The 12886-nt window shown below is 41.4% G+C and overlaps 1 protein-coding gene, 1 long non-coding RNA gene and 1 pseudogene across 3 annotated transcripts; all 3 read left to right on the top strand.

The window, feature by feature from the left end:
• The first annotated feature begins 243 nt into the window (after positions 1 to 243).
• LOC122572085 lies at positions 244 to 4228 on the top strand. 2 transcript variants are annotated; one of them, XR_006318370.1, is made up of 3 exons: positions 244 to 721; positions 783 to 3309; positions 3480 to 4228. It is a non-coding gene; the product is annotated as an uncharacterized LOC122572085 (long non-coding RNA). The 2 variants fall into 2 exon arrangements; XR_006318369.1 differs by having other exon boundaries at positions 783 to 3575; positions 3633 to 4228.
• Positions 4229 to 9769: 5541 nt separating this feature from the next.
• Positions 9770 to 10320, top strand: LOC122571723 (annotated as a pseudogene).
• Positions 10321 to 10698: 378 nt separating this feature from the next.
• On the top strand, positions 10699 to 11274 carry LOC122571722. The gene has a single exon (XM_043735782.1). It carries the CDS (start codon positions 10699 to 10701, stop codon positions 11272 to 11274), a length of 576 nt encoding a protein of 191 aa, XP_043591717.1.
• Positions 11275 to 12886: the final 1612 nt, after the last annotated feature.

Below are 12886 nucleotides of genomic sequence, written 5' to 3'. Positions count from 1 at the left end.
ATACGTCACTAATGCAACGTATATGCTCCATGCACTTTATAAATATTTAATCGCTACATTTGGAGAAAGAACCAGCAGCTGCTCTCATCAGCTGTCTCATCATTCTTATATTATGTATGTATGTCACAGATGTTGGGAACGAGCGGTATTTAGGTATACAATTGTATATCGACAATATAGAATTTTAGGTATACCGTGAAAAACAACATAATGTAATGTAGTAGGTTGCAACAGACCAATGAAGACAGTGAAATTCTGAGTGTCTAGTTGTTTTCACAAACTTCGTAATCGTAATTTTATTCCGTGTTAAAACTTCGTTAAGTAATGAGTAAATTCGATAATAAGTGCACGAATAACAATTATTGTGTACATTTCATTGGTGCAATGCATAATAAAGTGATGTTTAATAATAAATAATCAATATATCGCCATGATTTACAACCAATTTCATATAACATATATTTCAATTAACTAACACGCAGATTAACATTATAATGATGTGCTTTATATTAATACGAGTTTCATACTAGCGTAACTTATTTTATTTCATTCTAATTTCGTGGAAATATGTCGTTTTCATAGCCATGTAATAAGAAATTACTTTGATGATCCGAAAATAAAAACTCCGCTCATATAAACATACATTTGAAGTGTTTAGAATCAGTTTGATAACAGATTGTTCTGTCACTTCTCGGAAAAATTTGAAATTCAATATTATAAGGTGTGTTAATAGAGAGGCATTTAGACAACTTCTCAACACTAATTTAATGCTCGAATTTTAGCTGGTAAAGTATGCCATGGCGATATGTTTCTGCAAAGAACAATCTATATTAAATAAGAAGAATTGAAAGTGAGAATTGGAAACTGGTTCATACAGTCAAATATTTTCAATGTACTGGAGGAATCCACAGCCGCGATACGAAGATATTAATTCTTTGAGAGGAAATGAGTTCGTAACGTACCCAAAAATTTCATTATGTTCAACATATTCAAGGCAGGTATATTTGGATGATTATTTCCAATAGCCGAGTAGTTTCTGCGTTTATAATTAGTACATAGGTGTATATGCATTTATAGAATATTTACAGGTGCAAAAGTTTGCACACGTAATAAGAAAAAATGTCTGAAACATCCAAACTATTTGTTTTATTTATATTATTGGTATTTGTGATATCTGAATTTATTTAAAATAAATCTCTATTTTTATGTATGTTTCACATTTTTAGTCGCTTTGATAAAAATACGAATTTGCAATAGACATCGGAGGTCTATTTATAATTTCTCTGTATTAATAAATTGACAGTCAGTACCATGAAAGATCCAATTTTTTTGATTTCAAGACCAAATACTATTTTATATTTTAGGGTTAAATGATTTATATAGTATGACAATAAGTTCTCATTAGTATTCATTGTTTATTTGCATGGAGTCATAAATGCCTTCTAGTTCGATTCCTACAAACTGGCTTCGGCCAGTAAGATTCCTGAAGAGGAAGAGGAAAGGTAAGAGTTAAATCTGTTAATCTCTCTCGAAATTCTCCTTCTTTTATAACGACGCTGCATAAAGCTTGCGCTAGCAGCATTCTATTATACAATAGTATATCCGTACGTAAATGTAGGTAAACACAAATCACTAATAACAGACATAATTTTTACGTCTAAGTAAAGATTTATTAAAATTGACATATTCGTGGTTCTTTAGATTTCGATCATATTTTTAATCCTCTCCGCACTTAACAGCCGAGATGATATTCCTAATTTTTAAGTGTAATACAATTTTAACACATGTAATGACACTTTATTTTCATGAAATGATATTTATAAATATATTTCCGAGGAGTGATATAGACAGTATAGATATAGTAAGAGGACTGATATAGACATGTTTAACATTTTTCCAAAAACAAGAATTATCTTCCAAAAATTAAAGCTTATAGGAAATGATTAAATAACTCTTTTATGTAAAACAAGGCACACTTTACGATGAAATACAAGAAAAATGTGAAGACATCTTTATTTTTAAAAAAATGTATTAATTTTAATAAATGTCTTTAAAATGTATATTCTCTAAAATATTTCTAGATGATACATAAAAAAATTACAAAATACTACAAGGGTTAATAGTGTCAAATAGAGAAATGAACTTCTTTCTTTTTTTTTTTATACGGGAGGAAATCTTCATGGACAGCCCCGACATTTACCGACTAAAACCCCACGGTGGTCCGCCTGACGCTCAACAGTGGTGTCCCGGGACCTCTTTCGAATTACTGTCGGAGCACTGCTGCATCTTCCCCCATCTGAGGGAGTCGTTCCTAGGTTAGTTCGGGTATTGGGAGGGACCACCCCTCTTACCTCTATTCTGTGGGTCGTCGTGCAAGTCTGAGGAAAATCCCAGACCTAGTGCAGCGCAGGGCCGCCCTTCGGCGCGGAACCCTACAAGAGTGCGATGTTCTCACTCTCTCTCGTTCTGTTCGCTCCTTTACGAGAATTACTCCTTCGCAATAGGAGCGGATTGCGAGGAACTCTTGTTGCCCCCTCAGCATCGATTTCACAGCTGACGAGGGTGGAAAAGTGAATTAGAGTGTTCGCAAAACATCGAAACGAGTCGTATTATATATTGAACGTACGATCGAAATCCAAAGGACCACAAATGTATCATCTACTAATCGTGAAGGTTTAAAATCTATAATATATTGAAATTATTGTACTACAGTGATTGTGACTGTTTGAAATTAACAATTTTGTAAATAATCACGTTCAACTTTTAAATTAAAAATTTTCATGTAAGCTACACTTATAAACATATCGTATCGACATTAAGCCGCTTATAATATAAAATTGGATTCTCAAATTGAAGGTTCAAAAGATCTTATCATAAAAAACTTAAATACATGGAATAGAATAGAGTTTCATTTAATGTTAACAAAATGGATAAAAATATACAAAAATTAGAAAAAGGTATATGCTGAAAGAAATATTACAGTTTTAGAAATACTTATTTGCATAGAAAAATTAATTTAGGTATGTGGTATAGTATTTTGATAGTGAACATAGCAGAATCTTTATGCTATACTGGAATAAATAAGCCGTTAGATTTACAAATTTCTTTTTGACACATTAAGACACATATTGTTAAAATGTAGCATAATTTATTCACTATCACCTTTATTAGGAAAAAGGAAGTAAGAGAATAGAAAACACAATCATACACCTGTTGTATATACATTGGCGCATAAAAGTATCCAGATATTGCACACATTTGACAAGATGCGCTTTACTTACGAAATTATGAATACAACAAACTGCAATGGTATTATTGTTTATAATTATTAGATTACAGATTTTTACGCATTTGTGATAGACTTATGAACGCAAAATACACAAAAGTATCGAATAATATAAAATACTCACAGTAGAATATGTATTATAATTTGCAATAGATGAAACAAATCTCTATTTAAGTTCTATATTTCTACTAAGGTGCAGTAAGTAAGATCAAAATATACAAATATTCGCTCTAATAATGACAATTGAGTTGAAGAAGTACAGAAGAATACAACAATACAACTGACATTTGTAAGTATCAAACTTTATAGAACAGTTTTGTTACTTGACACACTCTTTATCTTTCAGATTCTCTGTATATGAACGCTGTGTGAAGGTTTTAGACGCAGACGTCTGATCTTTACGGAACTCCTCTGCTATGCATCTGATGATGTGTGACAGAACATTCGCAGTCTATTCATTAACCACAGTTACTATAAATCGACCAAAGTACTGGAATATGAGCACTAGTGCAGTCATTTGTATGATTTCACAATCATACAAGTTTAATATTACATTAATATTCTATAGATCCTATGTAAGGATCAATAATATTCTGCCATCTCCTTGATATTGTAAAAAAATTAAATGTTTTGTGTGTTCTGATGTAAATTGTACCCTAAAATTTTTATAAATTAAATATTTAATTTTGTAATTCTTTTCTAATTTTGTAATTCTTTGGTAAGTCAGATATATATATGACACATACGCACAATCAGATATGTATAAGTAGACTTCCGTAAATGACTGTATATGTGCATGCCATGCCACATACATTTGAGGTGTTTGCTAATCCATCGAATGCGGCGCAAGAATCAATTTAAAAATAAAATAATATATCTAATAATTCAACCGTGTATTATTACTCGTGCGTTGCGTTATGAAATAGGAATGTACAAATAAACAATTTCAACATAAATTTTAATACAGGTTTTAATATAAAAAACTGATTACACACTTACACAGTACTCCCCTCGATAAGTATTAGGAGACTAGAATCCTCTTGCATAATAATTTACTAATTAATAACATCAATGAATTTACAGGTTGTAGACTTGTCTTCTATAATATTATGATTTCACGTCAAATAAAATATAATCAGATGATATACAATTTGCACAATTCTTTTTGTTATTACATAGAAAATTTGTTATTACATACAGTACAGAAATTCATTAGTACTGTTATGTCGCGCAAAACATCTGCGTTCCATCCCACGCTACTTGACCGCCGATGACCTACGCGCCGTCCTTCAGTCTCTCAATAAACCTAATAACCCCTGTAAAACGTTAACGTTTTAAAGCCATTGTTCCGATATATGTTTAATTTACATGTTTACCGTAAAGTAATTCCTAATCCCATAAATGTTTTCGGTCTATAACGGCTTTTTAAAGACCCTTGGGTTTATTATACATTCTTACAAATTACGGAGAAAGCAGGTAGTCACCTAACGGAAAAAGTGGAACAATGTCTAACAGAAAAGCCGATTTTTCCTATGAATAAAGTCGACACCAAGTCACGCCGATCGGGGGGTTCCTCCTTCAATCGTCATTTGTTCACGTTGGCTATAACCAATGGTCATCGCAGATCATTGCCCTCACTCTATTAACGAAAAGTGTGAGCACCGAACCCGTTTTCTTAGTTCAAAAGACACGCCCATACCGAGCTTTCCTCCGTAATCACACAAGAACGAAACTTACTTGTTCTCAACACGAGAGAGCGGTCACTCTCTCCGCTCTCCTTCTCAAGCTCTAGCACAGTCAAATTCACCTCCTCGATTCGTATTCGTCAATCACGCTGTATCTCTTTAGTGTATTAAGTGTTAGAAGTATACAAATTTATAACCCTGTAAATCGCAGCGTTATACCACAACAACTACCGCTATTATCCTAACCGAAATAAGGGGATCGATTTATTCGTGGTGTCGATTCTTGCAATCGTAACGGGAATTCACGACTCCCGTTGACGCGTATTCTCGCGACCGCGTCTCCCCGCGATAGGTCGAAAATACAAGTACCTACCGGTAATTTATGTCCTAGATGGGATTGGTGAATTAGCTAGGGAACTCCTTAAATTTTCTTTTACCTACTTTTTCTTTACAACTTGTCTTATTCGATATTTGGTAAACTTTTTTTGTTATTTGTGATTTTATATCGCGCTATTGCTAAGCCCCAATAGGATGATATTCCAAGATTGTTGCTTCCTTATGATTGGGGTTAGGTGTAGAGGCTTGATGTAGTTAAATCCATGAAGTCGTCCTCCTTAATCGTTTTTTATTAATTTTGTTATAAACGTTTACTGCTACATAGCCGATTAAGGTGCCTTTATTTCTTTGTATTTTTTTAGTACATTTTACTATCTGTTCCGACAAAACTGGTATTTTTACCTCTCTTTGTACATCCGCATTGCTGAGATAATATGGTGCATCCACCATCGTTCTTAGAATTTTTGCATGAAATACTTTTATCTTTGCTGTATGGATTTCTGTTGCCGTGCTGCATGATATCCCATTGGTCCAAACAGATTTTATTATTGTTCCATAGATTCTCAATTTATTGCCTGAGCATACTAGATACATACATACTATCTCAACCCAGTTTGAAAACTAAGGTTGATAAACTTGTAGAACTATTCCCTTCTCTCCGATTTCAATGATTTTTGAACATGTCGAAAAATTCAAGATTCAATTAAAGAACTTTTTCCTATACATATAACCGTCGGTTGGCTTCAGTTTCTAAGATATTTTCCAAAAAGCTGCTGGCACCACTACAGTGAATTCTGCCTATAGTTGTGCGTCTATGGTAGCGTATGCGGCAGCATTGAATGCTGGCCGCATTACAGCGACCGGCTAAAATGATACTTACATAAACAATAAAAGATACGAACGCATAGATACGAAAAGTTCGAACTAGGCATCATTTTATCTAGCCATCGTAAGGCGGCTAGCAACCTATGGTAACGCATACGCTATCACGGATGTACATAATGCGTCTGGTGCCGACATTGCCGACAGTTATTTGCGAATATCTCGAAAACTAAGAGAGTCCGACATTATAATGTAATATAATTTTTTTACACTTATCAATTTTTAACGCTGTTATATGGTTTTGCAGAGATCGAGCTCAAAATTCTGAAAAAGTAGAATTATTATTTATAAGTCTTGTTTCTTTGATTTAACTAATTCATAATGATATTAAATGTATAAGGCGTATATTTGAATTGTATTCATTTTGGTACCTATTTTATATATAATATATTTCTGAAATTGTACATTACTGAATTTTTATACATCTCGTTTATATCTTCCTCAATAATTTATTTAAATTTTGCGATTAAATGAGACATTCGAATGACATTTGTATTTTTTAAAATTTGCATATTTAGTCATTAAATAGGAGTAAACTATTTTTCAGGCAGTTTTAAACAATTTTTTAAATGAGCAGAAAACACAAAATTTTTATTGTAGAGAGAGAGAGCACTTATATTTAATATATTCGATGGCTTAAAGCTAACAAATATTTGACTATATTTGGCACGGTTTTTTTATATTTACCGACATCTATCAGGAAATCGATTGGCGAACTGACGTTGAAGTTCACACTTGTTTTGTACTGCCGAGCGGCATTGCCAATTCACAAGAGCGACCCAATGGGGCGCTGCTACCATATACTATATCAGCAAGAGCGTTCGACAGAACCAATAGTGCCGACTGAGAAATGCCGATACAGAATGATGCGGATACAGTTTTATGCAGAATTCACTGTAATAGTATCGATAGTTTTTTTGTAAATATATATGTACATACATATCTCGAAAATGAAAAGAGTTGGCGATTACATCGTTACATGTAGGAAAATGCGTATAGGAAAAGTTGTACAAAATGTTGATTTCTACAACATATGTATCTTTAAAAATCATCGAAATTGACAGCGAGCCCATTTTCTAAATAATTATCAAATTTTTTAAAGCGGTAGGCATATTTTTATAGAAGAAATGTTTCAAAAAATACTCGGACAAAATATGTATATGTACACATAAACATGAACCATGTTGATACATAAGATCCCGCACCCTCAAATGCACACATGTGAAGGCGCTGAGAGAGGCGGCGAGATCCATAGTCGCTGGTACAACAGAGATGGAGAGAAGGACGGACCCGGCCTTAGGCGCCTTCGCGATAATGGAAGGACGCATAGCGGCATTAGAAGCGGAAAACGATGCGCTCTGAAAAAAGCAGGCCTCGCGCTCCACGGCAAAGAAGAGCAGCGAGACAGCGCGCCTCGACGCGATCGAACGTAAGATGGAGGAGCTAGGCCCCTCGCTGGTCCAACGGATGGAAGATCGCATTCAGTACATTGAGAGAAAAATGGAAAAGGAGATCGTTCCCGACGAGACCACGAGAAGGGTAGAGCCTGGAGCCACAAACACGCCAACGACCGAGGGAGGACAAGCGACCGCCATGGAATGGCAGACGGTCGTAGGAAGAAAGAAGAAGAAAAAGGAGCCAGAGGAGAAACAACCGGCGAAGATAACTCCCGGGACAACGACGAAGAGCCCGAGGAAAGCCCTAGAGGGAGGATCGGAGAACGCGCAAAGAGGGAAAAACAAGCTGCCCCCCCCCCCACATACATCGCGAACTTCAGCGGTAACGATTACGCTGAAGGACAGATCGCATCAACGCAGTAAGGATGCGCAAAACCATGACAGGAGGCGTCGTCCTGAAGGTCCCCGAGGACCAGAAAAGGGAGAAGGACGCTGCACTTGCAGCACGGCTGACTCAGATCCTGAATCCAAGAAAGGTCCGCGTGGCGACACCCTTCCGAGCTGCGGAAGCAATTGTGACCAAGGTAAACATCTCGGCCACAAAGGAAGAAATCAGAAACACCCTGGCGACGGAGAGCGGCTGCAAGGCGGAGGACGTTCGACTGGGAGAGATCCGCTTCGCTCGAAACGGCCTTAGATCCGTGTGGATACGAGGCCCGGCCGGTGCAGTGAGGAAACTGCCCAGGCTGGCAAGGTCGCCATAGGCTGGTCAATAGCGAAGGTCGAAGCCATTGAGCGAAAACCTTTGCAATGCTACAGGTGCCTAGAGACTGGGCACATAAGCAGGACGTGCACCTCCAAGGAGGACAGGGTGCATTTGTGTTACAGATGCGGCGACTCGGGACACCAAACCAGAGCATGCACAGCTGCGAACCCGAAATGTCTGCTTTGCGAGGCGCTCGGAGTACCATCGGTACACGGGATGGTGAGACCGGCCTGCGCCCCCCTCCCCCCCGCCGAAGAAAGAAACAAGGAGAACCACCTGCGGATCCACGGTTGCAAGTAGCAATGAAAAAGGCTCGTCGGTCACTTGGACATCAACGCCGGAGGCGTTCGCCCACGGAGTTCCGCTGGAGCGCGGCAACGAATACGTCGCGGTCGAGTGGGCAGGAATGGTAGTGGTGGACGTGTACGTATCACCCAACAGCGGATAGGCAGCATTCGAGGAGTTCCTGGACAGTATTGGCGACTGCGTTAGACGGCACCTTCATCGGCAGGTGCCCGCTCTGGGAGACTTCAACACACACTCCACGGAATGGGGAAACCCCAGGAACAAACGGTCACGCGCTGTCAGACTGAGTCGTGGGACTTGGACTCCTGTTGGTGAACAGGGGCTCGACCAGCACCTACATGGCATGGAGGGGGAGCTCCGTTGTTGACATCACATGGATCTCTCCTGATACATTCAGGCGGATTTCAGGCTGGAGAATAGTCGAGGGGATCGAGACACTCTCGGACCACCTCTACATATTCATGGAGGTGAAAGGTACACCTAAACCTTAAACGGTGACCGCAGGTAACGGTCGCGACCTACCAAGAAAAGGACGCGCGCGCCCATCACCAAGGTGGAAAATTAAGGAAAAGGACGACGATCTACTTCGAGCGGCCGCGATAGTGGCTGCCTGGAACTGGGAGACCTCGACGACGCAGACGGAAACAAGCGTGGAGGAAGAGACCGAGAACTTCCGCCGAGTCATGACAGCAATATGCGACACGTACAAGCCGCGAACCACGCTGGGTACCGGGCGAAGCAGAGCCGTGTAATGGTGAACCCCCGACATCGCGGAGCTGAGGGCGAGATGCGTTCGGGCCCGCAGACGGGCCCGCCGCTGGCGACGACGCGACGAGGAAAAAGTCTCCCGGCGCTACCAAGCGTACCGCGTGCTACGGCGCTCGCTACAAAAGGAAATTAAGATTGCGAAAAACCGTGCCTGGTCGGAACTGGTCGAAGCAGTAGAGTCCCACCCATGGAGAAGTCCATACAGGGCGATAACGCGAAAACTTCGCGCGAAGGGACCTCAGGCAACTGCTGCAGCTGCAGATCATTGGGACACTCTTCCCCCCGCAAGAGGACATTGCGTCAGAACAGTTGCGGGACACAACCTGGACGGTGGAGTGGATAGATGACTGGAAGTTCAGGAAGAGCTGTGGGAGGTGACCAGAAGAATGGCCTCCCGCGATATGGCAGCGGGCCCGGACGGAATCCCGAGCCGGAACTGGGGGGAAATAATGGGGGTCATGGCTCCCAAACTTCGGCGCCTCTACACAAAATGTCTGAAAGAAAGAGTCTATCCCCGGGCATGGTGGACAGCGAGGCTGGTTTTGCTCCATAAAGAGAGCCGACCGATGAATTCGCCGTCGATTTGGACGAGGTCGGTAAGCTCCTCGAGAGAGTCATCGCCGCCCGTCTGAAACGACACATGTCGGCGCGGGTGCCTAGTTGGCACGAAAGCCAGTACGGCTTCCGGAAGGGACGCTCGACGATCGACGCGATTAGACGCGTGCGGGCACTCACGGAAGACATGATTTCCCGCGGCGGCGTGGCGTTGGCGAAGTCTCTGGACGTCGTTCACGCGTTCAACTCCATAACGTGGGACAAGATAGTGGCAGCCCTGGAACACTTCGAGGTTCCCAGCTACCTCGTTCGGCTGATCTGCGCCTACCTCGACGATAGGTGGGTATACTACGCCAGCAGGGAAGGGGAGAATAGGCGGCCCGTCGAGTGCGTCGTGCGCAGGGCTCGGTGTTGAGACCGATCCTGTGGATCATCGTGTACGACGAGGTACTGCGCTGCCCACTGCCTCTGGGCGCGGCGGTGGTGTGTTACGCTGACGACACTTTGGTCCTGGTCGGAGGTCACGGATGGCACGAGACGTTGCACATCGGCGAAGTCGCAACAACCTGTGCGATATGTGCGGTACGCGGACTGGGCCTGAGGGTATCCCCTGCGAAGTCGGAGGCCATCTGGTTCTACGACAAGAACAGCCGAGGGACTCCCCCGCCCGGAGTGAGCGTAAGCATAGAGGGAGAAACTGTCGGGCTGGAATCGCGAATGCGATACCTGGGTCTCGACATCGACAGACAGTGGACGTTCGAGCCGCACTTCGACTCCCTGATCCCGAAGGCGACGGCGGCTGCCAACGCTTTGTGCGGCCTACTGCCGAACATCGGCGGGTCGGACGATCTGATGGAGTCGCCGCAGCAACCTGCTACTCAGGAGGATGCACAGGGTAACTGCCATCAGAATCGTCAGGGGATACCAAACAGTGTCGCACGCGTCGACGACCGTTCTGGCCGCGTCTTCGCCGTGGGAGCTCCGGGCGTTGAGGTGCACAAGAAGAGGTACGAGCGAAGGGACCCGGGAGGGGACTCGGCCGAGCAGGCGGTCCCAGACGACTTAGGAACCGCCAAGATGGACGCGTGGGACCAGTGGCGTTCCCAGCTGATCAATGAAACAGGCGAACACCGAGGCGCGGCGGCAGTTCTCCCAAATTGGGAGACATGGAGAAGCCGCCGCGGCCTCCCGTTCACCTTCAGAATGATCCAGGTACTCACGGGACACGGCATAGCATACGCTGGAGTCCTGTCCGGCGTGGGAGCTGCCCCGCTACCCTGCAGCACGTCATAGGCGAGAGGTTGACCCCCTCAGCGATCATATCAGCGATGCTGAGCGGGCCACAGTAATATGAAGCTCTCCGCCTCTTCTACGAGCGAATTATGCTCGCAAAGGAGCGAGCAGGAAGGGTGAGAAAGAGAAACTCGCACCCGTGCAGGATAACGCGATGGAGGAGAATGGCAGTCAGGCGGCCCAGACCTAACTCACTGCCGCCACAACGAACCGCGACTAGAATAAGGGACGGCGCCAAGGGCGATGGCCCCCGTAGCGCCAAATTCAACAGCCAAGGAATATACAGGACTGGCTCGAATAGAGAACGCGGGAGGGGATGCAACAAAAGTAATTCACCCGAGGTTCCTGGAGCACCCCCTGTCATACGCGTAGGATGGCCAACGTGGAGTTTTAGTCGGTAGGAGTCCGACACTACTCTACTGCTACTGTTAGCGGCAGCGGAGTATCCATGAGGATTTCTCCACGTGCAAAAAAAAAAGTTAGTCACGTAAGTCTACATACAGCTATTCAATTTTGCGTATCCGACTTACCAAGGAAAAAGTAAAAACGCACGTCAAAAAATTATTTATATTTACATATTAATATAATTGTTGTACAATTAATATATTTCTAAAAGGAATTGGAAAAATTAAAACATGAAACTAACAAAAGTCTCATAGATAACATTACATAAGAAATTAGAAAACCTTCAATTTTTTCGACGAAAGAAGGATAGCACAAATATACGTTATTAATGCCTACGTAGGATCTAGAAAATATTAAGCCTACTACTTTTAGAATTTCTTACCGATAAAACAGATGTCTGTAATTTTCATAACATTATATTTTCTGCGTTTTATATCTTTTTTCTTCATAAAGGTACAAGTGAATAAATTGTATTACATTTTAACAATACGTATCGTAATATTTTTTTTTCATTTTTAAATAAATCATTTTACAATTTGTTCATTAGGACATTTGGTAAAATATTATAGTTTGGGTTTTGATGAAATATAGCATGTGGATGGTTACCCCCAGCGGGACTCCATCTTCCAGGTTGTTTATTGTTATATTGTGAGGTCTGCAGGGTGCTTCTTCTTCAGTCTTCTTTCTATTATTGTTTTATTCGTTTCAGCAACCAGCTGATTTGGGTGTGTTGCAAGTCTTTCTTTATATTTTTTTGCATATCTGGCGATTTCCTCTTTAACTGTTGGAATCTTTAAGTCTTTTCGTATATCTTCATTTCTGACGTACCATGGAGCGTTAACTATTTTCCTTAGGATTTTTGCTTGCTCTGTTTCTATTTTATTTAAATGACTCATTGCTGCCATCCCCCATAGTGGGACTCCGTATGTCCAGATTGGTTTGATTATTATTTTATATATGTTTAGTTTGTTCATTATGCTTAATTTAGATTTTCTATTGATTAACCAATACATCTGCTTCATTTTTTCACGTATTCTGTTTGTTATTGATTTTATGTGATACTTCCATGTAAGGCGTGTGTCTAAATGTATTCCTAGATATTTGACATGCTTTGTTTGTGCTATGTGGGCGCCATTTAGTTGGATGTCTGGTGTTTTTCCTTTTCTAAGCGTAAATGTTATGTGATTGCACTTACTGGTGTTCGCTT

Source organism: Bombus pyrosoma, linkage group LG10 (genome assembly GCF_014825855.1).
Source record: "Bombus pyrosoma isolate SC7728 linkage group LG10, ASM1482585v1, whole genome shotgun sequence".
In the NCBI taxonomy this organism is placed as follows: domain Eukaryota; kingdom Metazoa; phylum Arthropoda; class Insecta; order Hymenoptera; family Apidae; genus Bombus; species Bombus pyrosoma.
Note: the sequence above shows the minus strand (reverse complement) of the source record. Positions and strands in the feature narration are given on the sequence as shown.

Coding starts and splice junctions, on each gene's coding strand:
- LOC122571722 (XM_043735782.1), top strand. CDS start 10,699: ATGCGATACCTGGGTCTCGACATCGACAGACAGTGGACGTTCGAGCCG.